Source organism: Mesoplodon densirostris, chromosome 17 (assembly GCF_025265405.1).
Source record: "Mesoplodon densirostris isolate mMesDen1 chromosome 17, mMesDen1 primary haplotype, whole genome shotgun sequence".
Classification (NCBI taxonomy): Eukaryota; Metazoa; Chordata; class Mammalia; order Artiodactyla; family Ziphiidae; genus Mesoplodon; species Mesoplodon densirostris.
Window position 1 is genome coordinate 32,661,687 of NC_082677.1, and position 26,539 is coordinate 32,688,225.

Consider the following 26,539-nt stretch of genomic DNA (forward strand, 5'->3'; position numbering starts at 1 on the left):
CATTTAGAGAAGAGCTAACACCTATCCTTCTCAAACTCTTCCAAAATATAGCAGAGGGAGGAACACTCCCAAACTCATTCTACGAGGCCACCATCACCTTGATACCAAAACCAGACAAGGATGTCACAAAGAAAGAAAACTACAGGCCAATATCACTGATGAACATAGATGCAAAAATCCTCAACAAAATACTAGCAAACAGAATCCAACAGCACTTTAAAAGGATCATACACCATGATCAAGTGGGGTTTATTCCAGGAATGCAAGGATTCTTCAATATACGCAAATCAATCAACGTGATACACCATATTAACAAATTGAAGGAGAAAAACCATATGATCATCTCAATAGATTCAGAGAAAGCTTTCGACAAAATTCAACACCCATTTATGATAAAAACCCTGCAGAGGGGGCTTCCCTGGTGGCGCAGTGGTTGAGAGTCCGCCTGCCGATGCAGGGGACACGGGTTCGTGCCCCGGTCTGGGAAAATCCCACATGCCGCGGAGCAGCTGGGCCCGTGAGCCATGGCCGTTGGGCCTGTGCGTCCAGAGCCTGTGCTCCGCAACGGGAGAGGCCACAACAGTGAGAGGCCCATATACCGCAAAAAAAAAAAAAAAAAAAAAAACCCTGCAGAACGTAGGCATAGAGGGAACTTTCCTCAACATAATAAAGGCCATATATGACAAAACCACAGCCAGCATCGTCCTCAATGGTGAAAAACTGAAACCATTTCCACTAAGATCAGGAACAAGACAAGGTTGCCCACTCTCACCACTCTTATTCAACCTAGTTTTGGAAGTTTTAGCCACAGCAATCAGAGAAGAAAAGGAAATAAAAGGAATCCAAATTGGAAAAGAAGAAGTAAAGCTGTCACTGTTTGCAGATGACATGATACTATACATAGAGAATCCTAAAGATGCTACCAGAAAACTACTAGAGTTAATCAATGAATTTGGTAAAGTTGCAGGAAACAAAATTAATGCACAGAAATCTCTGGCATTCCTATATACTAATGATGAAAAATCTGAAAGTGAAATCAAGGAAACACTCCCATTTACCATTGCAACAAAAAGAATAAAATATCTAGGAATAAACCTACCTAAGGAGACAAAAGACCTGTATACAGAAAATTATAAGACACTGATGAAAGAAATTCAAGATGATACAAATAGATGGAGAGATGTACCATGTTCTTGAATTGGAAGAATCAACATTGTGAAAATGACTCTACTACCCAAAGCAATCTACAGATTCAATGCAATCCCTATCAAACTACCACTGGCATTTTTCACAGAACTAGAGCAAAAAATTTCACAATTTGTATGGAAACACAAAAGACCCCGAATAGCCAAAGCAATCTTGAGAACGAAAAATGGAGCTGGAGGAATCAGGCTCCCTGACTTCAGACTATACTACAAAGCTACAGTAATCAAGGCAGTATGGTACTGGCACAAAAACAGAAAGATAGATCAATGGAACAGGATAGAAAGCCCAGAGATAAACCCACGGACATATGGTCACCTTATCTTTGATAAAGGAGGCAGGAATGTACAGTGGAGAAAGGACAGTCTCTTCAATAAGTGGTGCTGGGAAAATTGCATAGGGACATGTAAAAGTATGAGATTAGATCACTCCCTAACGCCATACACAAAAATAAGCTCGAAATGGATTAAAGACCTAAATGTAAGGCCAGACACTATCAAACTCTTAGAGGAAAACATAGGCAGAACATTCTATGACATAAATCACAGCAAGATCCTTTTTGACCCACCTCCTAGAGAAATGGAAATAAAGACAAAAATAAACACATGGGACCTAATGAAACTTCAAAGCTTTTGCACAGCAAAGGAAACCATAAACAAGACCAAAAGACAACCCTCAGAATGGGAGAAAATATTTGCAAATGAAGCAACTGACAAAGGATTAATCTCCAAAATTTATAAGCAGCTCATGCAGCTCAATAACAAAAAAACAAACAACACAATCCAAAAATGGGCAGAAGACCTAAATAGACATTTCTCCAAAGAAGATATACAGACTGCCAACAAACACATGAAAGGATGCTCAACATCTTTACTCATTAGAGAAATGCAAATCAAAACTACAATGAGATATCATCTCACACCAGTCAGAATGGCCATCATCAAAAAATCTAGAAACAATAAATGCTGGAGAGGGTGTGGAAAAAAGGGAACACTCTTGCACTGCTGGTGGGAATGTGAATTGGTACAGCCGCTATGGAGAACGGTATGGAGGTTCCTTAAAAAACTACAAATAGAACTACCATATGACCCAGCAATCCCACTACTGGGCATATACCCTGAGAAAACCATAATTCAAAAAGAGACATGTACCAAAATGTTCATAGCAGCCCTATTTACAATAGCCCGGAGATGGAAACAACCTAAGTGTCCATCATCGGATGAATGGATAAAGAAGATGTGGCACATATATACAATGGAATATTACTCAGCCATAAAAAGAAATGAAATTGAGCTATTTGTAATGAGGTGGATAGACCTAGAGTCTGTCATAGAGAGTGAAGTAAGTCAGAAAGAGAAAGACAAATACTGTATGCTAACACATATATATGGAATTTAAGAAAAAATAATGTTATGAAGAACATAGGGGTAAGACAGGAATAAAGACACAGACCTACTAGAGAATGGACTTGAGGATATGCGGAGGGGGAAGGGTAAGCTGTGACAAAGTGAAAGAGCGGCATGGACATATATACACTACCAAACGTAAGGTAGATAGCTAGTGGGAAGCAGCCGCATAGCACAGGGAGATCAGCTCGGTGCTTTGTGACCACCTGGAGGGGTGGGATAGGGAGGGTGGGAGGGAGACGCAAAAGGGAGGGGATATGGAAACATATGTATATGTATAACTGATTTAATTTTTAAAAAAAAAAAAAGTTGATGACTGTTAGAAGAAGGCACATATGAAGAAATTTTGCCTCAGATATCTGAAGTACAACAACCACACAATCACCTCCACTGCAGAGACTACTGGAATAAAAATAAATGATCCCTAAAAAAAAAAAAAAAAAAAAAAACAGAATCTATAAATTGGGCTTCCCTGGTGGCGCAGTGGTTAAGAATCTGCCTGCGAATGCAAGGGATGCAGGTTCGAGCTCTGGTCCGGGAAGATCCCACATGCCGCGGAGCGGCTGTGCCCATGAGCCGTGGCCGCTGAGCCTGCGCGTCCGGAGCCTGTGCTCTGCAACGGGAGAGGCCACAACAGTGAGAGGCCCACGCACCAAAAATAAATAACAGCAAAAAAAAAAAAAAAAAAAGAATCTATAAATTATTTACTCTAGCTATGACTAGTGCTGTAATAAACCATTCTTCGTTTCTGACCTCATGGTCTTTTGTCTTTACCAACATCCATGAAACTATGGAAATCATGAAACTTTGATAAATTCTCAGACTCTTCACAGTTCGTGACATATAGTAACACTAAATATTATTGCTAAGCTATGAACGACCAGCTGCAATAATACATATTTTAATATGCAATCCGGCCTTTCCTCAAAATGGAATCTGCATCCTCCATTCTGGCTCAGAATGATTGTGTGCTTGTTCACTACAATGAAAGTAAGAGGCAGAAGCAAGACTTGAAAGTTATCTAAGTTTATATTTTTTCCACCATGTGGCTTCATATTGATGCAGCATACGTTAAGTGCCAGCTATAAGATGACAGCTGCTAAAAAGTCAACATAAGTTAGGAAAAGAGAAGGCAACCTATAAAATGGACAACCACAAAAAAATGGACAAATTCTTAGAAAGGTATAATTTTCCAAGACTGAAGCAGGAAGAATTAGAAAATATAAGCAGACCTATCACAAATAATGAAATTGAAACCGTAATTAAAAATCTTACAACAAACAAAAGTCCAGGACCAGATGGTTTCACAGGCAAATTCTATCAAACTTTTAGAGAAGACCTAACACTGATCCTTCTCAAACTTCCGAAAACCTGCAGAGGGAGAAACACTCCCAAATTCATTCTACAAAGCCACCATCACTCTGATACCAAAACCAGAAAAAGTAATCACAAAAAAAGAAAATTATAGACCAATATCACTGATGAACATAGATGCAAAAATCCTCAACAAAATACTAGCAAACAGAATCCAGTAGCACATTAAAAGGATAATACACCATGATCAAGGGGGATTTATCCCAGGGATGCAAGGATTCTTCAATATACGCAAATCAATCAATGTGATATGCCACATTAACAAATTAAGGAATAAAGACCATATGATCATCTCAATAGATGCAGAAAAAGCTTTTGACAAAATTCAACACCCATTTATGATAAAAACTCTCCAGAAAGTGGGCATAGAGGGAACCTACCTTAGCATAATAAAGGCCATATATGACAAACACACAACAAGCATCATACTCAATGGTGAAAAACTGAAAGCATTTCCACTAAGATCAGGAAGAAGACAAGGATGTCCACTCTCGCCACTATTATTCAACATAGTTTTGGAAGTCCTAGCCACAGCAATCAGAGAAGAAAAAGAAACAAAAGGAATACAAATTGGAAAAGAAGAAGTAAGATTATCACTGTTTGCCGATGACATGATATTATACATAGAAAGTCCTAAAGATGCCACCAGAAAACTACTAGAACTAATCAATGAATTTGGTAAGGTTGCAGGATACTAAATTAATGCACAAAATCTCTAGTGTTCCTATACACCAACAATGAAAAATCAGAAAGTGAAATTAAGGAAACACTCCCATTTACCATTGCAACAAAAAGAATACAATATCTAGGAATAAACCTGCCTAAGGAGGCGAAAGACTTGTACTCAGAAAACTATAAAACACTGATGAAAGAAATCAAAGATGACATAAACAGATGGAGAAATATATCGTGTTCTTGGATTGGAAGAATCAATATTGTGAAAATGACCATACTACCCAAAGCACTCTACAGATTCAATGCAATTCCTATCAAACTACTAATGGCATTCTTCACAGAATTAGAACAAAAAGTTTTACAATTCATAAGGAAACACAAAAGACCCCGAATAGCCAAAGCAATCTTGAGAAAGAAAAATGGAACTGGAGGAATCAGGCACCCCAACTTCAAACTATACCACAAAGCTACAGTAATACAGTATGGTACTGGTACAAAAACAGACATATAAATCAATGGTACAACATAGAATGCCCAGAGATAAACCCACGCACATATGGGCACCTAATCTATGACAAAGGAGGCAAGAAATTACAATGGAGAAAAGACAGCCTCTTCAATAAGTGGCGCTGGGAAAACTGGACAGCTACATGTAAAAGAATGAAATTAGAACACTATGTAACACCATACACAAAAATAAACTCCAAATGGATTAAAGACTTAAATGTAAGACCAGACACTATAAAACTCTTAGAGGAAAAACACTCTGACATAAACCACAGCAAGATCTTTTTTGACCCACCTCCTAGAGTAACAGAAATACAAAGAAAAATAAACATATGGTACTTAATTAAACTTAAAAGCTTTTGCACAGCAAAGGAAACCATAAACAAGACAAAAAGACAACCCTCAGAATGGGAGAAAATATTTGCAAATGAAATAAGAGACAAATGATTAAACTCCAAAATATACAAATAGCTCATGGAGCTCAATATCAAAAAAAACAAACAATCCAGTTAAAAAGTGGGCGGAAGACCTAAATACATTTCACCAAGGAAGACATACAGATGGCCAAGAGGCACATGAAAAGATGTTCAACATGACTAATTATTAGAGAAATGCAAATCAAAACTACAATGAGGTATCAACCCATGCCAGTCAGAATGGCCATTATCAAAAAAACTAGAAACAATAAATGCTGGAAAGGGTGTGATGAAAAGGGAACCCTCTTGCACTGTTGGTGGGAATGTAAATTGATACGACCACTATGGAAAACATTATGGAGGTTCCTTAGAAAACTAAAAATAGAACTACCATATGACCCAGGAATCCCAGTACTGGGCATATACCCTGAGAAAACCATAATTCAAAAAGAGTCATGTACCACAATGTTCATTGCAGCACTATTTACAATAGCTAGGACATGGAAGCAACTTAAGTGTCCATAGAAAGATGAATGGATAAAGAAGATGTGGCACATATATACAATGGAATATTACTCAGCCATAAAAAGAAACAAAATTGAGTTATTTGTAGTGAGGTAGATGGAACTAGAGTCTGTCATACAGAGTGAAGTAAGTCAGAAAGAGAAAAACAAATACTTTATGCTAACACATATATGGGGAATCTAAAAAAATTTTTAAAAATGGTTATGAAGAACCTAGGGGAAGGACAGGAATAAAGACACAGACGTAGAGAATGGACTTGAGGACACAAGGAGGGGGAAGGGTAAGCTGGGACGAAGTGAGAGAGTGGCATGGACTTACATATACTACCAAACATAAAATAGATAGCTAGTGGGAAGCAGCCACATAGCACAGGGAGATCAGCTTGGTGTTTTGTGACCACCTAGGGGGGTGGTATAGGGAGGGTGGGAGGGAGATGCAAAAGGGAGGAGATATGGGGATATATGTATATGTATAGATGATTCACTTTGTTATAAAGCAGCAACTAACACAACAATGTAAAGCAATTATACTCCAATAAAGATGTTTAAAAAAAAAAGGAATCCCTATTAACATATTGTGAAAAGCAAAGTCCTCAAAAGTTTGTTCTTATAGAAGGCTGGCCAACACATATATCTTTATTTCTTAAATACTTTTGTAGGGACTTCTCTGGTGGTGCAGTGGTTAAGAATCCGCCTGCCAATGAGGGCGACATGGGTTCGATCCCTGGTCCGGGAAGATCCCACCTGCCGCGGAGCAATTAAGCACATGTACCTCAATTACTGAGCCCGCATGTCAAAACTACTGAGGCCCACGTGCCTGGAGCCCCGGCTCCGCAACGAGAGAGGCCACTGCAATGAGAAGACTGAACACTGCAACAAAGAATAGCCCCGGCTCACAGCACCTAGAGGAAGCCTGCGCGCAGCAACGTAACACCCAACGCAACCAAAAATAAACGAATTTAAAAATAAATAAACTTTTAAAAAATCTTTAAATACTTTTGTATAATGTGGCAGTTCTTATACACTGTATATTTCTCCCTGGGTACATTATACATGTATGTTTTAGAATCTAAAGGTAAACAATTTAACGTTGCACAGCCATATAAAGTTAGTCCTAGGTAGGCACTCAAAACAGTTTTGCTGAATGAAAAGAATGTCTTAAAAAATACAGTAAATATGACAGTTCAGCACTTTCAGAAATTATTTTTAAAAATCTATCTGAGCTTATTACTGTATATTAGAAAGAGCATACTGGTTAGAAGGAGGAAATCTGAAGTCATACTGTCTTTGTTTGAATCTCCACCTGACACTAGCTGTGTGACTTGTATCTCAGTTTCCTCTTCAGTAAAATGGGTAAAATAATACTTACTTTATGAAGATATTTTAAGAATTAAATAAATTAATGCATGAAAATGGCTTACAGAAGTGCCTGGCACATAGTAGGACCTATATAAATGTTAGCAGTTATTAATATTATTAGTAGTAATATTATACTATTACAAACCTATAAAATTATTTTCATTATTACTATGTCATTAACCAAATACCTCAAACACACAATTATTTATCCAGTAACAAATCAAGGAAGAGCCATTTCTAGCTTACATCATTTATATGTTTCTATCAAGAAAAAGGGGGGATGCCAATTTTCACAGATCTTATGAGAATATGAAGTCCTTCCATCCAGAGACATTGGAATATGATTGTACATGGAGTTGATAGGAAGTACCATCAAAGCATGCATCCAATTCAGCTAGATTACTTGGCAGGGAAGATAAAGAGATGAACTAAATATGGAAGCTAGGTGTTCTCTTGACCTCAAGTCTAGCTATTTACTGCTAAAAAATTAATACATATATATATATATATATATATATATATATGAATTATATACAAATGTACACATACACAGCTTATAGGGATATTTTAAGAATTAAATGAACTAATACATGTAAATGGCTCACAGAAGTGCCTGGCATACACACACACACACAGACATTGTTTTTAATACTCTAATAAGCTTTAAGAGATTTTTTTTCTGGAAAAGAGTTTAGTTTCCTGTGTTCTTCCCCCCAATAAATTCCTCACTTGAAATTTGACTTTTCTGATAAACTAACTTAAAACATTGCACAATGATACAATTAATAGTTGTTTTATTTTGCCCAAAAGTAAAATTAAAAAAAAAATCAATGTGCATATTACCCCCTCCCAAAAAAGCCTAAGAAATAGTCTATATTCCAACTATGCCTTTACTAATATATTAGCCTTGTTATAAGATAAAATTGTAGTAAAATAAAATTTTGAGTATAAGACACAAGCAGACTTCCACAGATCCCGACTTTTTTTTTTTTTAAAGATGTTGTGGGTCGGAGTTTATTAGTTTATTTATTTACTTTTGCTGTGTTGGGTCTTCGTTTCTGTGTGATGGCTTTCTCTAGTTGTGGCAAGCTGGGGCCACTCTTCATCGCGGTGCGTGGGCCTCTCACTATTGCGGCCTCTCTTGTTGTGGAGCACAGGCTCCAGAAGTGCAGGCTCAGTAGTTGTGGCTCACAGGCCTAGTTGCTCCGCGGCATGTGGGATCCTCCCAGACCAGGGCCCGAACCTGTGTCCCCTGCATTAGCAGGCAGATTCTCAACCACTGCGCCACCAGGGAAGCCCCATCCTGACTTTTTGATTGCAGTTCTCCATTTGATTCTTAGCCTATTTAAATAGTTTAATCTGTCCAACTCAACATTTTTCAACATATGATAATGTCTTCTATATTTTTGTAACAGAAAATTTTGGCAATTTTATTAAATGAAAAAAATATTAAGTTTATAAGTGTCTTCTTGTTCAGAGTTATATTTCTTTCACCATTAATGGATATTTAAGCTATGTCAGCCAGGGATCTCTTAGTACAGTTTTTAATAAACTCAGAAATCTTTACTTCTTGCCTAAGTATTCAATTTTGTCTCAAGTCCCTAAAATGAGATTAGACAAACTGAATTTAAATCTGCATGCTTTCCAAAGAGATGGATGTTAGGACTATGAAGACATAGGCTAAATCTCTCAAAGTAAATAACCACATAAAAGTCCAGCACATTCCCACTAAATGCTTGTTAGGACTTTACCTAACGTTAAGAAGAGGCAACACTCAGCCATTTGGAATGACTGCTTCCTAGAAATTCCTGATGACTACTTTAAAAATTCATTCCTGTACTCCTGTATATGTGCAACATGAAAGAAAAAACATTTAGATAATTAATACAAGTCATAGAAGTCTCTAAGAATGTAAAAGGTATGTGATCTACTTATCAGCTTTCCATCAAAATTACTTTTTTAACTAAATAGATTATAACTACCTCATGGAAAATAAGTTTATTCTTAGAAACCTTTATTTGCAATAATTACAAAGTAGATGCTTTAGAAAGGAATCTAGAATGACAGTAAAAATTAATCAAATTATTTTCTCTGGTATTACCAAATCCAATTAAAAACTGCTATCAGTGAGAACAGGAAAGCATGATATGCTATACACCGGCACCAATGCTTCATCATCTTAACATTCAAGACAACGTGTTTTTAGTTGAACTTTCTACGACCCGTGAAACTTATGAAACTGGAAAGCTATCCTTTGAGAATGTCCCAAAGGATGTGCAGGTGCTGATGATTAAACAGTTTTAGCTTCAAGTTGCTCTTTATTGTAAAGTCAGCCTCAGGTGAAACACCAAATTACTTATTAGCCCATCAGGGAATTAACATTACTGGCCCTTCATAATTATGCCATGAGTTTGTTTGCAATTCGTCCAAGTACTTTGCAAAATTTTCAAGCAAATGAGATTTTTGAAACTATTAAACAATATCTTTAATAAATAAATAAAGTATGAAATGTTCATAATTAAGGTTTTCCCAAAGTAGAACTTGATTTTTCCATTAAATATGTTCTCTTCTCTTGTGTTCTGAAGTGATATACTATAAAAATATTCTTTTTCTTTTTATCTCCCAATGATGAGGCTAAATAAAGGCACGATTAGGCACAAGACAGCAGCCATGAAGAATGGTGCTTAAAGATAGGCCTGTTGATAGGACAGCATTTTTTTTGTTTTGAGCTATTGCTAATCAGCTCTTCAAGGAAAACATCCAACCAAAGCCCAACAATATTCCATATAAACATGGTAATGTTTAAACATAACATAAAAAGTAGCCTAAAGCCAATAGTGTTTTTTCTGTCCTTCTCTCTTGTTCAGGACATGGAAGACAAGTATATCTGATGTACAAAGAATATGTCATTTTATTCATTTTCATTTGTGGTATCCTAGTTTAGTGCTATCTTTCCAATTACATGGGTTAATATACTTATTATGCTATATCAGTTATGTAGTTGATTTCTTTTTTCTCCATTATCAATTGTTGTTCTTATTACTGTATTAAAATAATCCAGTCTTTACTTTTGGCTATATTATTTCCATAAACAAAATACTTAAAATGTAAAAGGGATATACAAATCACCAGTCATTTAGTCACACAGAAATCTGCCAGTCAAATGCATTTATTATCCCACTAAGCAATGCATACTAAGAATAAATCTTATCAGTAAAGAGAAAAATTAAGCCAAGTAATCTAGGTGTGTTTTTATTGTGAAAAGCCTAAAGAACAAAGATTAGAAGAACCTAACAGAATTAACTTTCAAGGCTGCAAACCCTAATATTCAGCACCTGGAATTGATCTAATTCTTTAAATAAACAGATGCTAATGAGTAAGAAGAAAAGAAGATCCTATAGTTAGAATATTTATTTTGTTCTAGGTTTGGAGCTTTATACCTCTAAGTACGATCTCAGAATAACAATGGTGCCAGTGAAGATAATTTTCAAGTCGTAACCTCACCCAAATCAGCAAGGATAGAAGATACTTCCTATTATAATTACATAAGCTGGCTCAACATCCAATCACAAGACTTTTACATGATTTTCTTTTCTCTGATAGTGTATAATGAGTCCGTCTACAAGAGTTAAGGAGCGTACAGAAAATGCTTAATGCCTTGGAGTTCCTGCTGGTCACCTAGTTGGGCTATATAGTAATCATCAGAAATGACATTTAGAGTGAGAAGCATCAAATTGGGGTAATTTAAATGATTTGGCAAAATGAGTTTTGTTCTAGCTGTACTCTATATGAAAAAAATTTACACTAAAAATACCCTCTCATTGGATGATTTCATTTTTGTTTGGCAAATCACTACTTTAAGTATTCACTAGAAGGATAAATTGTATTTGATCAACACATGCAGCAAGACAAACTGAGTTATAACTGATTTTATATTTGTTTACTACACGGTATCTTTTGATTGTGTGAACCAAAAATCAACTTAAAGTCTGCAAACAGCATGAATGATAAATCTTTAACTAGATGAAACATAACTTTAACAAAACTGTAGACATAATCTAAAGACAAGGCTATTGATGGAAAATAGGTAGCCATTTATTTATTTCAGAGTATTCTATATGGAAGCATAAAATAGAAAAGAGATAAAATCCTTAAACTATCGACCTTGTTGAAATGAAATGGGAAAGGAAAAAATTACTTCTATTCTCTGTATAGAGGTCACTTATTTTGAGGGTATATGAACATTATGTTACTTGATCTTCAAACTGTAACATCCTTAAGAAACACATGCTGTTATTAACGGGGAGCTGAGGCTCAGGAGGTTAAGAAATCTGCCAAAGTCATAACACCCAAGGCACTCGGATGCCAAAGCCTGGACTCCCAGCCACTGCTGTCTCCCCAGTAGTGACGTGGACAGGAAAAAAAATCACTATTAAAAACAAACAAAGGGTGAGACTTATCATAGGCAGAATTCAGCAATCACTTAAAATGTGAAGAAATCAGAGGAAATTATTTTTCTTTGACTGTCATCACACATAATTCAGATGGGAGGTATATATGTGGAAAACAAAATTTAGGGAGAAACAAACTGGACTTTATGGACTTTAATAACTGCAAAGTTCAGCACATATATCTAAACCCAGTGCAAAAAATAAATAAATAAATACAAGGCTCCTCCACCTTTTGTGCATGCAACAGTAATCCCTTTTAAGGCAGGGATTGCTTTCTGCTGTCCTCAAAATCCTAACGCTAAAGTGGGGTGTCCAGATATGCAGGGTCTTTGAACCTATTAATAAAGAAGGATGTCTAGTGACTTTTCCAGTACTTCAACATCCCAACAGAGAATGTTCATGTGCTCAGGATAAAAGCTACATGAACCAAAAAGTCTGACTTCTTTAAGTGTAATCACATCAATTCTATACATGAATATATAATATTGTAAATTCAAAGGGTCTACATAGTTACATATGTCTAATTAAAACAGAAAAATGACACATTCTGAATAAGTAAAACTTATTAGAAAATTTGTTTTCAAACATGTTACTTATAAGAAGACAAATAACAAAGGAATCCTAAGCATTTGGAAGTATTTCTCTAAGATGAGATGTTAAGTAAAATCAATGAGGTGTCAGGTGACATTTGCTCAAGGAGTTAAGAGTGCTGTTGTACTGAGCTAATAATTCTGATTAAAGAAAGAAAATAGCAAAAGACCTTCCAATGATAAAAAAGAGAAGCATCATCAGGATAAGACGTGAGTGTGTTGAAGAAGAAACCATGTAATTCGGGCCCAAGGGAGTAAAAGCAGTTTGAGCAAGACTGTGTAATATAAAGATGAGTGGGAGGTGGGACCAGGACATACATATGCTTCAAAGCCACAGTGACCAACAAGAGACACAAAAATTAGTTTTAAACTCAAATGACAAACATGAGCCTGCTACAGCTGTTGGATAAGATAAAGGGAAGTAAGTCAGAAAGAGAAAAACAAATACTGTATGCTAACACATATGTATGGAATCTAAAAAAAAAAAAAAAAAAAAAAAAAAAAACGTTCTGAAGAACCTAGGGGCAGGACAGGAATAAAGACGCAGACGTAGCGGATGGACTTGAGGACACGGGGAGTGGAAAGGGTAAGCTGAGACGAAGTGAGAGAGTGGCATGGACACATATACACTACCAAACGTAAAATAGATAGCTAGTGGGAAGCAGCCACATAGCACAGGGAGATAAGCTCGGCGCTCTGTGACCACCTAGAGGGGTGGGATAGGGAGGGTGGGAGGGAGACACAAGAGGGAGGAGATATGGGGATATAGTGTTATAAAGTAGAAACTAACACCATTGAAAGTAATTATACTCCAATAAAGATGTTAATATATATATATATAAAGGGGGACAAGAGGGTCCTTGTAAGATCCAACCAAAATTCCATAATGAGCTCAATTCATCCTGGAGAAGCATGTTATCTCTTTTAATAACAGGTGCATTGGTAATGGCATATAACAATGAGTCTAAAACCAGACCACAGTGGAAAACGATGATTGCTATGTAACACTACATGACTGAAGGCACGAATTTCATTTGGTGAAGTTTGATGCCTGGTGGGTCACCAATTTGCTCAGCCTATAGTGTGAGGCCAAACATTTCCACCTAGTACCTCCAATTTGAACTTTATGCCTCACATGAGTCCTATGGGAAATAAAAATCTATTACAGAGAGGTGCTGACTCTCTACCGCTCACCTTAACCCTCATCCCAGCCACAAGGCTTTGCATTAATAGGCCTCTAATTTTAAGAGTGAACATTTTATGCTTTGAAATAGAACCAGACCTGCAAACATTTTTCTATCGTGAGCTCATCAATGTAAATAGAAAGTTATTCTATCAAGGGGTGAGGAAATAAGGTGTGCCTTGTGCTGATTCCCTCTAGTAAGTTAGAAAAAACACCCTTAAAAATTACATTTTGATTGTTCTTACAAACTCTCTGAGCAGCAATGTACTTGGAAATGGTAAAAAAAAAAAAAAGTACAGGCAGGCCAGGCCTCCATTTAATCCTGTCCCCGCCAATTCTGAAGTGCGTCTGCCAAGGCATGGATTTTCTTTCTCTGGCCTGCAGTTCCCTCCAGGTAACATTCTGTACCTCATAAAAATGTGGTGAAGACTAAGTGGGATGACACATGAAGAGCACCTAGCACAGGGTCTTAGCAATTCCATCAGTGGCAGCTGTATTTGGTTGAAGATGATAGAAGAGGAGTAAGTTAAACTGTCACAATGAACAGCTGTTCCTCAGAGGAAGCCACAAGGTCATGAAAGCTTCCCCCCTTGGTCTACTGGGCTTGAGACAGCAGACTGAAACAGAGGTTCCTTTGTTAGCTATTGTAAAAAGTCTCTCAGGGAGGAAAAAGGAAGGAGGGAAGGAAGGAAGGAGGGAAGGAAGGAAGGAGGGAAGGAAGGAAGGAGGGAAGGAAGGATGGAAGGAAGGAAGGGAAGAAGCTGGACAGCTATGTCTATGTAAATTAGTTGAGAGATCCTAGTTAACACTGGTGAGACTCCCTGGCTTAGCATCTCCGTTCAGCCACCTGCTAGCTGTCACTATCTATCTAAGCCTCAGTTTCCTTATTTGTAAAATGGGAATAATTACAGTACACATACCACATCTGTTTGTTGTTGCAACGACAAAATGAATGAGAACACCTGGCACTTGGTTGGCAGTATATGTGTTAGCTGTTAGGGAATGCCACCCACTGTAGATGGGGGCATCTGATACTAGATGAAGCAAATTCTGAGCACAGATTAGAAGTGCGAGTACAATAATTTAGCCGGGCAAAATATGGAGGGAGTGTGCCAGGCATAGGGAACAATGAGCAGAGTGGCCAGAACTTGAGAGAAAACATTCCATGGAAAGCTGCTGTAGTGGAGGGCAGGTGTAGAATGAGGACAGTGCTCCAACTTCTTATGTGTGATACAAAATGGACCTCCACTTTACCAGAAAATTTGCTGCTCATTCATGACCACGGATCATGAATGTCAGTGGATGAATAGTGTAAACATAGTTTAATGTATCAACTATACTTGACAATGTCAACATATCTTAAGAGTATCTTAAAGAGAAAATATATGTTTTTGCCTATTGTATTAATGTGGCTTTCCAGAACAAACCTTCAACATATTAAAGGTCCACATCTATCCCTAATATTTTCATACTAACTCACTGAAATTAGCCTGGTTTCCACAATTGAATTGTATAGAATTAAATAGCAACCTAAGAGATCAGAAGACACTGACAAATAGACATGTATTTGTCAGTAATTTCTATCAGTCTTGATGCTGTGGTCTTTTTAAAGATACAGTGTCTAAAATTCAAGGAGTATAACCATAAAGAAAGGAAGAAAAAATGTGTGTGAAATTACACTTCCCTTACAGTCTTCTTTATGCTTATTTTTATTCTAAAGAAAATTCCCTCTCCAGATAATTTATTTAGATAAAGTGTTTTATACTTAGCTCTAATGATTTTAATTTAGTACAATGTGTATATGAGTGTGTGTGTGTGTCTGTGTCTATATGTATGTGTGTGTGATAGCAGCTACTTCTAGGACCCATGTAAACTATGAAATAGGCAAAGTATAGCTGTCACTCTATGACCCTCCACCTTGAACCCTTCTCCATTCAAACACTTTCTCTCTCTGCCCACCACCTAGTAACAGAAATGTCAGGTCACCCAGAGAACTCCTACCAGATCTCAGGAAGATGTGGAATTAGATCTGGTTTCAAAACCAGAAAATACGGCCTTGGTCTCTTTCTTCATTTGCAAAAGGGGGATAGAAACAGCAAAAAGATACAGAATTATCATGAAGATTGACTGAGGTAATATATGTAAGGCATTTGGAAAAATGTCTGGTTCATAGAAAATACTCAATATCTGATGGGTATTATTATTTTATATATGCATTTTACATTTTATGCATAATTGTGTCATGGGTCCCCAAGACCACCCTCAGGCTTGATAATTTGTTGGAAGGACTCACAGAACTCAGAAAAGTTGTTATACTCACTGTTAACAGTTTCTTACAGTGAAAGGATATAGATTAAAATCACAGTTGTCTTCTCCCAGTGGAGTTTCATTATTCCAGCAACAACGTGTGACAACACATGTGATGTACTGCCAACCAGGGAAGCTTACCCAAGCCTTGATGTCAAGAGTTACTGAGGGGACTTCCCTGGTGGTCCAGTTGGAAAGAATACACCTTCCAATGCAGGAGACATGGGTTCGATCCCTGGTTGGGGAACTAAGATCCCATATGCCTCAGGACAACTAAGCCAACTACTGAGCTCGGGTGTCTCTACTAGAGAGCCCGCATGCCAACTACAGAGCCCACTCACCCTGGAGCCTGCGCACCACAACTAGAGAAGAGAAAACCTGCATGCCACAACTAGAGAGAAGCCCATGAACCACAACAAAAGATCCCACGTGCCGCAACTAAGACACAACGCAGCCAAAAAAATAAATAAAATTTAAATAAATAAATAAATAAATGATAAGAGTTATTGAGGTCAGTCATGCAGGCATGAATATAGACTCCCTGCATGAATGACCTTGGCTACTCAGTCTCCAGCACCCCACAGATGACGAACTGACACAGTGTGGCCCAAGGCCCCTGGTGAACAAAAGTAGGTGTTCACCGTAAATCACATTTTTTGCATAAACTATCTAGCTTGGCCCAAGGCCCCAGGTATACAAAGATGGCCATATCTGGCAGGATATTCCAAGGCGTACACCTGCTCTCTCTAGAGCCAGTCAAGGACCATTACTTTCTCTAAAATGTACAGGGTTTGAGTACCTCAAGCCTACTGAGTTAACCTTTTACTGCATAATAATTTATTAAGCAACTACCATGTACCAGGAGCTATGATACTTAATATATATTATCTCATTTAATATTTAAATACTCTCATGAGAAAGGAATTAACATCCCCTTTTACAAATATGGAAACTGAGGCTTGAGAAGGTTAAAAGTATTCATAGTCATAAATTAACTAGTGTGGAATCCAAACCTTGCTCTCTCAAACTGCAAAGCCTTTGCTACTTCCACTAAGCCATGTTGCCTCATAAAATATTATAAAAATTAAAGTAGTATATTATACATCATGAATATAGGTACATAATAAATATATTTAATAGATTCATTTCTGGTAGTGAAAAAATAATTTTAAAAATCACTTTGAATTTGTGGAGGAAATAAACTAGAGCTGTGAGCAAATGTGCACTTATTGTAGACAGTTTTCATTTAAAATATTGAGTTTTTATTGAAAGGGTATCTAGTCACAAACAGGTGATTATAATCAAGTCCAATAAATTCAGCAATAAAGTTTTCCTGAGATTAAAAAGAAATTCAATCTTCTTTAAATTCACGTTCTTTTTCTTTACACCTCAAAACTTTTTAATTCCCAAAAACATTTGCTGAGACACAAAAGTGACTCACCCATCTATTAGGAATAACGTAATTTTTCGTTGTAGAAATGTATTACCAGTTTTCCTAGAGGAAACAATGCTTTCTCACTTTAATACGTGTGTGGTTTTCTCCCCCATCTAATCAGCTAATACTTTTCAAAAGATCTTTTTAATGCTTAAATGAAAGGATTCCACATCAGAGACCTGACCTCCCTATTAAAGTATGTAAAGGAAACCCTAGGAATGTAAAATCCATTTAAAGGGAAATCACAGGTAGCTTATTATACAATGCATTAAGAAAAGGAGAAAAAAGCTTCATAAGAACTGCACAGAATTTGGTAAAATTATACCACAAAAATACAAATTGATCTTAAGTATAAAGAAACAAATTCATAGCCAAAAACTTATTACAAAAGTGCTTTGTGGTCAGCCAGGAGGGGAGTCTTTATGAAAAGCTTCAGAATTTGTCACTTTTTCAATCAAAATTTCTGATTACAGCTTAATGTTAGGAAGGCCAAAAAAAGAACAAAACACACATTTTTCAATAGATTTAAAAACCTGAAATTTTTAAAGCTAACTTTCAATATCAGAAAAGGTAGATTTTACTACAGACAACAGGAGTAGAATGAAGTAATAAGAGTAATAATAGATACTAATATAGTAATATATTATATTATATATGTAATATTTAATTATATATAATATATAATTAATATATAATTATATATAACTATAATATGTAATATAGTAATATATTATAGTAATATAATAATAGTAATATAGATACAAATACTTTAAGAAAACAAATTAAGATTTTTAACATACCATGAACATGGTTCTGAAGTTCTTCAAATCAGTCAAAAATTCTTCCACAGACACCTTCTTCACATCGATGGCATAGTACCCCATTATATTCTGGTATAACTTGTCCATGTTTTCATGTAATTTTGAAAGTTTCTCATAGTGTTCTTTTGCACTGATAACAAAGCTGTATGTTACAGTTAAGGTATTCTAAAATTTACAAAGTAATGTTTTAGGGGAAAAAATCCTATAAGTCCAATGTTTTAATTTAATTGTTAGCCATTATTACATATCTTCAAAATGCCAAAATTAGCTCTAATAGTTAACCATTCTTACAATTCAATCTACACTGTACAGTGATGAAATCTTAAGTGTGCTTCCTAATTAACACTGGCGAAGTTATCAGAAAAGTTATTTATATATTTAATATTTCTCTTTTACAATTAAGTTCAAGGAAATTTTTCTTCCAATTTGTCTATCTTATCAGATCATGCAATATGATTTAAAATTATAGTTCAGTAGTTTCAATGATATTGAAATCAATAACACAGGCATTTTGCATAGTAGTTAAAGTGGACAACCTGGGGTCAATTTCTAGCTCCTGCACTTGGTAGTATTGTGCCTGTGGACAAATGCCTTCATTTCTCTGTGCCACAATTTCGTCACCTGTAAAATGGGATTAATAATAATAACATCACTTATAGGGCTGTTGTGAGGACTAATGAGTTAATACATACAAAGTACTTAGAAAAATAAATGGCATTTCATCATACATATAAATACTTGGTCTTACTATTGCCCACTTATTCAATTTAAGCTCTACTTAAGGTTCTAAAAGCAATAAATTTTTTGAGTTACATTAAAAACTTCTTATACTGTGTAAGTGAATTCATGTTTTAACTTCTTTGGAAAATTGGTATACAATTTCTTCTATGAATTACATGATTTAAAATTATGATTACGTACACACACAGAAATGTTCCTTTCTCACTTATTTATGACAATTAGTTGAAAGCACACTGAGACGGAAAAGACTAACTTTCTGTGAATGTGGTTGTGGCATTAGAACACATTTTCTCAACAAACAATAGAATTTCCTTTGTGGTGTGACAGATTGTTGCGGTAGCCAGATAAAAAATCTCCATACCACATTCTGAAAAGATGACTCCGCTACAGCATCAGTCATAATTATCTATGGCTCTTTTAGATTGGGACATTAAACTTACTGAAGTCATTATATTGTCTCTAACACAAAAGGATAAACAGATATTAACACATTTTTTCAGAAGTCAGAAAAGAAGAATAACTAGACTCAGACTGAGAGAACGAAATAAAAAAATGGAATGTTTATGTCTAAAAAGAAAAATTTTCCACAATTTCAAAAAGATATGGTTCCTCTGGTCAGAGCATTCTCCAGTAGAGGATGAAATAAGGAAAATGATCCAGGCCCTTTGTTTTGAAAACAAGAATGAAAGAAAGAGGTAGCACTGCTGCCAGATACGTGGTGAACCTGGGGCAATGAATGCTGCTCCCACAAGGAAACAAGGCATCCCCATCAATCACCTGTACCCATGTCTATGGTCAATCCACAGATTACATACTGCCGTTCCATGCCTGTTTTTTTTTTTTTTAATACTATGCTCTGCTTAGTTAAATATATAGTATTTTAGAAGAATAGACTAGAATGTAAGGAGTCTAGATTCTAATGCAAGAGGTGATATTGATTTTTTTTTTCTAATAAACTTAGAAAATCTATGGATCTTTCTTTGGCTAGTTTAAACAGCAAAATGCCTCCTCATACTTTCTAAGAATATAGATCATAATAGTACCAGTGGTCGATGCATTTATATGTAGCATCATTTTTTAATCCATCATTTTTAATCCCTGTTCATTTTTTAATGAACAACAGATTTTGTATTAGTAAAATCACAAAATCATAAGAAATTATAATACAGTCACACGTTTCCATATACTTTGTCTCGTGAAACATCCATATTTGTGAAATGCTGTACGTAAATTTATGTAAATAAAAATCACATTTGAAATGCATTCAGAAACTATCATCAAATGGAACATATGGTGATTGATTTGTAACGCGCAGTAAGTATCCCTTCATTTACCTAGCAAATTCAGAAATCAACATTGGTTTATATATTCAATCTATAAACTCTCACCTAAAATTTATGTCCCAGATAGAGACTATATCCACATGGATTATTTATATATCCTTATCTCCTGCCTAAAAGAGGAATCACTTTCTGCCTTTGCTTGTCCAAACCTATCATTCCAAGTTTGGTTCAATTCTTCCTCTTCCATGAAGCCGCCTTCTCTAATCTCTACAACTATGAGTGATCATTTTTCTTCCACTGAATATATAGCACTTTTAGTCCAGGTATCTCTGTAATGAAGTTCTCTGTTTTCCCTTCTAGTCCAATCCCCTAGTAGTGTTTTGTTTTTGCCATGTGATCACCTGTGATTATCAGCCCTTTCTCTACATGTTGTATTAAGTCTAATCATCTGCAACTACATTGGTACCAATGACTTATTTCACCCTACTGTCATCACTCAAACTTCGGTGGGAAGAGTAACAGGTCTCCTCAAAAGTCTGATGTAAGTCAAGGAACTTCTCTTCATAAAATTGCACATATACACATTCACACACACACACGAACACATACAATTTGGATGTAATGTTAAGAGCTAACAGAGTTCCTAAAAATTAGTTACCCTGGACAACAGGTTGCACTACTATGGTGGGTGTTTCTAATTGTATGGTTATACAGCTACTCCTTTTTTGCCCTTATCACTGTTTATAAGGCTTTGAGTTTTAATAAATATGAGTAATTTTATTCTAATACCTGGGAATATGCCCATTCACAGGAATCAGTTTGGCAAATAGGTTAAAATAAGGCTCTATTATTTAATAACACTTTTTAAGATTGTAGATTAAGAATCAAAAGTTAATGACATATCAGAAATATGCTTGAGCATACTTAAATAAAATAGTAAAATTCTATTAAATGATGTGATGGGAAAGAAGACTTAGAGCCAAAACGATGGAAATCGCATGGTCTTGTTTTAACAGCTAGAGAGTTTTATAAGTTAATTGTCTTATCATTGTTATCTACAAAACAATTTGTTCCCAAAGGAAAGTAAGTAGAGCTTTAAATAAGTGGAATTACCCACAAAAATGGTAAAATTGTGAGTGAAATGAAACAATTCTGGAAATAGCCAAATAAATTCTCAGAAGTTTAAAATGACTATTTGATAGAATGGAATAAATGGTTACCTTAATGAGGCACTCTACATCATTATTGCTGGGTACTTTCTCATTAACAGATGGGGGAACATTCAGACAAAAAATCATCATTATCCAAAAGAAACAAACAAACACAGGTATTCTTGTGCCAACTGTTAAACTCCAGCTAGAAGTTAATGCCCATATCCATAGTAGTCATAAGGCTTTATTTTTCCCCCAGAAAATTCTATATTTGTAAAGAGCTTTAGAAACATAGGTGAGCTATACAACAAAATTAAACTTTGATAAAATTCATTACAGAAATATTGATATATATTCAACTACTTGATATTTTTGTAAAGTCTATTTTCTTTTCCCTTACCAGGACTAAGGCCAAATTCTTATTAATTTCTACTTGAACAAGTATAATTTTCCCATTTGAAGGTACATGACAACCAGATCTGTGTTCACACACATTGAACCACAAATGTTTAGTGTTGGCCAAATAAGTAGTCAGAATGAGATGTGGGATTTAATTCCTGGTTAGCAAGTACTGTTCATTCCCAAGCCACCCAGCCACCCAGCATAAATTTATTCTAAGTGTAGAATAAATCTACATTTATTCTCATGTTTTGCCCCCATTATTGCACCTTCTCCACCAAGGATGTCTATTACTTCCATTAATCATCTTATAAGGACCAGCTTCAATCAGTCCTACAACGTTTATAGTCAAAAACATTTTTCTTTTCTTTTTTTTTTCTTTTTTTTTTTTTTTGCAGTACGCAGGCCTCTCACTGTTGTGGCCTCTCCTGTTGTGGAGCACAGGCTCCGGACGCGCAGGCTCAGCAGCCATGGCTCACAGGTCCAGCCGCTCCGCGGCATGTGGGATCTTCCCGGACCGGGGCACGAACCCGTGTCCCCTGCATCGGCAGGCGGACTCTCAACTACTGCACCACCAGGGAAACCCTGTAGTCTAAAACCTTTTATAGATCTTCTTCAGTACCCAGGATCCGGCCAGCCAGCCAGCCAGATGGGCAGCCAATCTATAAGTAGTCACTAAACACCACTAAGTACCACTCTTCTAGACATGAGGAAAACCAGTAGTTAGCTAGGTAAACAAAGTCCCTGCTTTCATGAAACATGAATTCTAGAGTGTGGTGACAGGTAATAAAGAAGTAAATTAATGAGATATTCAGACAATAATAAGCATGATGAAGAAAACAAAAGTTTGTGTGTGATACTGTATACAGTGACAGAGGCTAATTTATGCTGCGTAGTCAGGGAAGTCCTGGCAGAGAAGGTGACAGTGACTGAAGCATTACTGTCAAGAAACCATGAACACGACGTTATAAATGTAGTAAGACTTCTAAGAAGGAAGAGATCATCATAGACTTGAGGATTCATAGATGATGAGGAGAACGATATATATTTTTTAAACATCCTTGCTGGAGTATAATTGCTTTACAATGGTGTTAGTTTCTGCTTTACAACAAACTGAATCAGCTATGCATATACATATATCCTCATATCTCCCCCCTCTTGTGTTTCCCTCCTACCCTCCCTATCCCACCCCTCTAGGTGGTCACAAAGCACTGAGCTGATCTCCCTGTGCTATATGGCTGCTTCCTACTAACTATCTATTTTACATTAGGTAGTGTATATATGTGCATGCCACTCTCTCACTTTGTCCCAGCTTACCCTTCCCCCTCAAGTCCATTCTCTATGTCTGCATCTTTAATCCTGTCCTGCCCCTATATTCCTCAAAGCAATATATGTATTTTTTACATTCCATATATATGTGTTAGTATATGGTATTTGTTTTTCTCTTCCTGACTTACTTCACTCTGTATGACAGACTCTAGATCCATCAACCTCACTACAAATAACTCAATTTCATTTCCTTTTATGGCTGAGTAACATTCCATTGTATATATGTGCCACATATTGCTTAACCATTCATCTGTCGATGGACACTTAGGCTTCTTCCATGTCCTGACTATTGTAAATAGTGCTGCAGTGAACATTGTGGTATATGACTCTTTTTGAATTATGGTTTTCTCAGGGTATATGTCCAGTAGTGGGATTGCTGGGTCATATGGTAATTCTATTTTTAGTTTTTTAAGGAACCTCCATACTGTTCTCCATAGTGGCTGTATCAATCTACATTCCAACCAACAGTGCAAGAAGGTTCCCTTTTCTCCACACCCTCTCCAGCATTTATTTGTTGTAGATTTTTTGATGATGGCCATTCTGACTGGTGTGAGGTGATACCTCATTGTAATTTTGACTTGCATTTCTCTAATGATTAGTGATGTTGAGCATCCTTTCATGTGCTTGTTGGCAATCTGTATATCTTTGGAGAAATGTCTGTTTAGGTCTTCTGCCCATTTTTGGATTGGGTTGTTTGTTTTATTGATATTGAGCTGCATGAGCTGCTTGTATATTTTGGAGATTAATCCTTTGTCAGTTGTTTCATTTGAAAATATTGTCTCCCATTCAGAGGGTTGTCCTTTCATCTTGTTTATGGTTTCCTTTGCTGTGTAAAAGCTTTTAAGTTTCATTAGGTCCCATTAGTTTGTTTTTATTTCCATTTCTCTAGGAGGTGGTTCAAAAAGGAACTTCCTGTAATTTATGTCAGAGTGTTCTATTTTTCCTCTAAGAGTATTATCGTGCCTGGCCTTACATTTAGGTCTTTAATCCATTTTGAGTTTACTTTTGTGTGTGGTGTTAGGGAGTGTTCTAATTTCATTCTTTTACATGTAGCTGTTGTTCATCATTGTTTGTTTCCTCTTAGTTCTTCTAGGTCCTTGTTAAACGTTTCTTGTATATTCTCCATTCTATTTCCAAGACTTTGGATCATCTCTACTATCATTACCCTGAATTCTTTTTCAGGTAGACTGCATATTTCCTCTTCATTTGTTTGGTCTGGTGGGTTTTTACCTTGCTCCTTCATCTCCTGTGTGTTTCTTTGTCTTCTCATTTCGCTTAACTTACTGTGTTTGGGGGTCTCCTTTTTGCAGGCTGCAGGTTCATAGTTCCCGTTGGTTTTGGTGTCTGCCACCAATGGCTAAGGTTGGTTCAGTGGGTTGTGTAGGCTTCCTGGTTGAGGGGACTGGTGCTTGTGTTCTGGTGGATGAGGCTGGATCTTGTCTTTCTGGTGGGCAGGACCACATCCAGTGCTGTGTTTTGGGGTGTCTGTGAAGTATTATGCTTTTAGGCAGCCTCTCTGCTAATGGGTGGGGTTGTGTTCCGGTCTTGCTAGTTGTTTGGCATAGGGTGGCCAGCACTGTAGCTTGCTGTTCGTTGAGTGGAGCTGGGTCTTAGAGTTGAGATGGAGATCTCTGGGAGAGCTTTCGCTGTTTGATATTACATGGAGCTGGGAGGTCTCTGGTGGACCAATGTCCTGAACTCAGATCTCGCACCTCAGAGGCACAGGCCTGACACCTGGCCAGAGCACGAAGACCCTGTCAGCCACACGGCTCAGAAGAAAAGGGATTAAAAAAGATGAAAGATAAGAAAGAAAGAAAAGAAAAGGAAAGAAAGAAAGGAAGGAAGGAAAGAAAGAAAGAAAAGAAAATAGTTATTAAAATAAAGATTAAAAAAATTAAAATGTAATAAAAAAAGGGAAAAAAAAGAGACAGACAGAAAGAAGAGAGCAACCAAACCAAAAAACAAAGCCATCAATGATAACCAGCACTAAAAAGTATACTAAAAAAACCCAAAAAAACAAACAAAAAAAAAACGGACAGACAGAACCCTAGGACAAATGGTAAAAGCTAAGCTATACAGACAAAATCACACAAAGAAGCATAAACATACATACTCACAAAAAGAGGAAAAAGTAAAAAAAAAAAAAAATATATATATATATATATATTAAAAAAGAGAGCAACCAAATCAATAAACAAATCTACCAATGATAATAAAGTGTAAATACTAAACTAAGATAAACATAAAACCAAAAATTAGATGCAGAAAGCAAACCCTAAGTCTACAGTTGCTCCCAAAGTCCACTGCCTCAATTTTGGGATGATTCATTGTCTATTCAGGTATTCCAGAGATGCTGGGTACATCAAGTTGATTGTGGGGATTTAATCTGCTGCTCCTGAGGCTGCTGGGATATATTTCCCTTTCTCTTCTTTGTTCGCACAGCTCCTGGGGTTCAGCTTTGGATTTGGCCCTGCCTCTGGCTGTAGGTTGCCTGAAGGCGTCTGTTCTTCGCTCAGACAGGACAGGGTTAAAGGAGCAGCTGATTTGGGGGCTCTGGCTCACTCAGGCCGTGGGGAGGGAGGGGTACGGAGTGCGGGGCCAGCCTGTGGCGGCAGAGGCCGGCGTGACGTTGCAACAGCCTGAGGTGCACCCTGTGTTCTCCTGAGGAAGTTGTCCCTGGATCACGGGACCCTGGCAGTGGCGGGCTGCACAGGCTCCCAGGAGGGGAGGTGTGGATAGTGACCTGTGCTCGCACACAGGCTTCTTGGTGGCTGCGGCAGCAGCAGCCTTAGCGTAACATGCCCGTCTCTGGTGTTCATGCTGATAGTCGCAGCTCACGCCCATCTCTGGAGTTCGTTTAGGCAGTGCTCTTAATTCCCTTTCCTCGCACACCCTGAAATGATGCCTCTTGCCTCATAGGCAGTTCCAGACTTTTCCCCGACTCCCTCCTGGCTAGCTGTGGCGCACTAGCCCCCTTCAGACTGTGTTCACACAGCCATCCCCAGATTTCTCCCTCGGATCTGACCTCCGAAGCCCGAGCCTCAGCTCCCAGCCCCCGCCCACCCCGGTGGGTGAGCAGACAAGCCTCTCGGGCTGGTGAGTGCTGGTCGGCACCGATCCTCTGTGCAGGAGTCTCTCCACTTTGCCCTCTGCACCCCTGTTGCTGCGCTCTCCTCCGCGGCTCTGAAGCTTCCCCTCTGCCCACCCCGTCTCCACCAGCGAAGGGGCTTCTTAGTGTGTGGAAATTTTTCCTCCTTCACAGCTCCCTCCCAGAGGTGCAGGTCCCGTCCCTATTCTTTTGTCCCTGTTTTTTCTTTTTTCTTTTGCCCTACACAGGTACATGGTGAGTTTCTTGCCTTTTGGGAAGTCTGAGGTCTTCTGCCAG

At 37.2% G+C, this 26,539-nt stretch overlaps 1 protein-coding gene across 3 annotated transcripts in view; it reads right to left on the reverse strand.

Moving 5' to 3' along the window:
• The window catches only part of DIAPH3 (diaphanous related formin 3), a 550,032-nt gene that overhangs the window by 184,614 nt on the left and 338,879 nt on the right, over positions 1-26,539 (reverse strand). For all 3 annotated transcript variants that reach the window (XM_060080302.1, XM_060080301.1, XM_060080303.1), the window contains one exon: positions 18,231-18,394. In XM_060080302.1, coding sequence (XP_059936285.1) covers positions 18,231-18,394 — 164 coding nt within the window. The remainder of the gene's footprint in view (positions 1-18,230; positions 18,395-26,539) is intronic.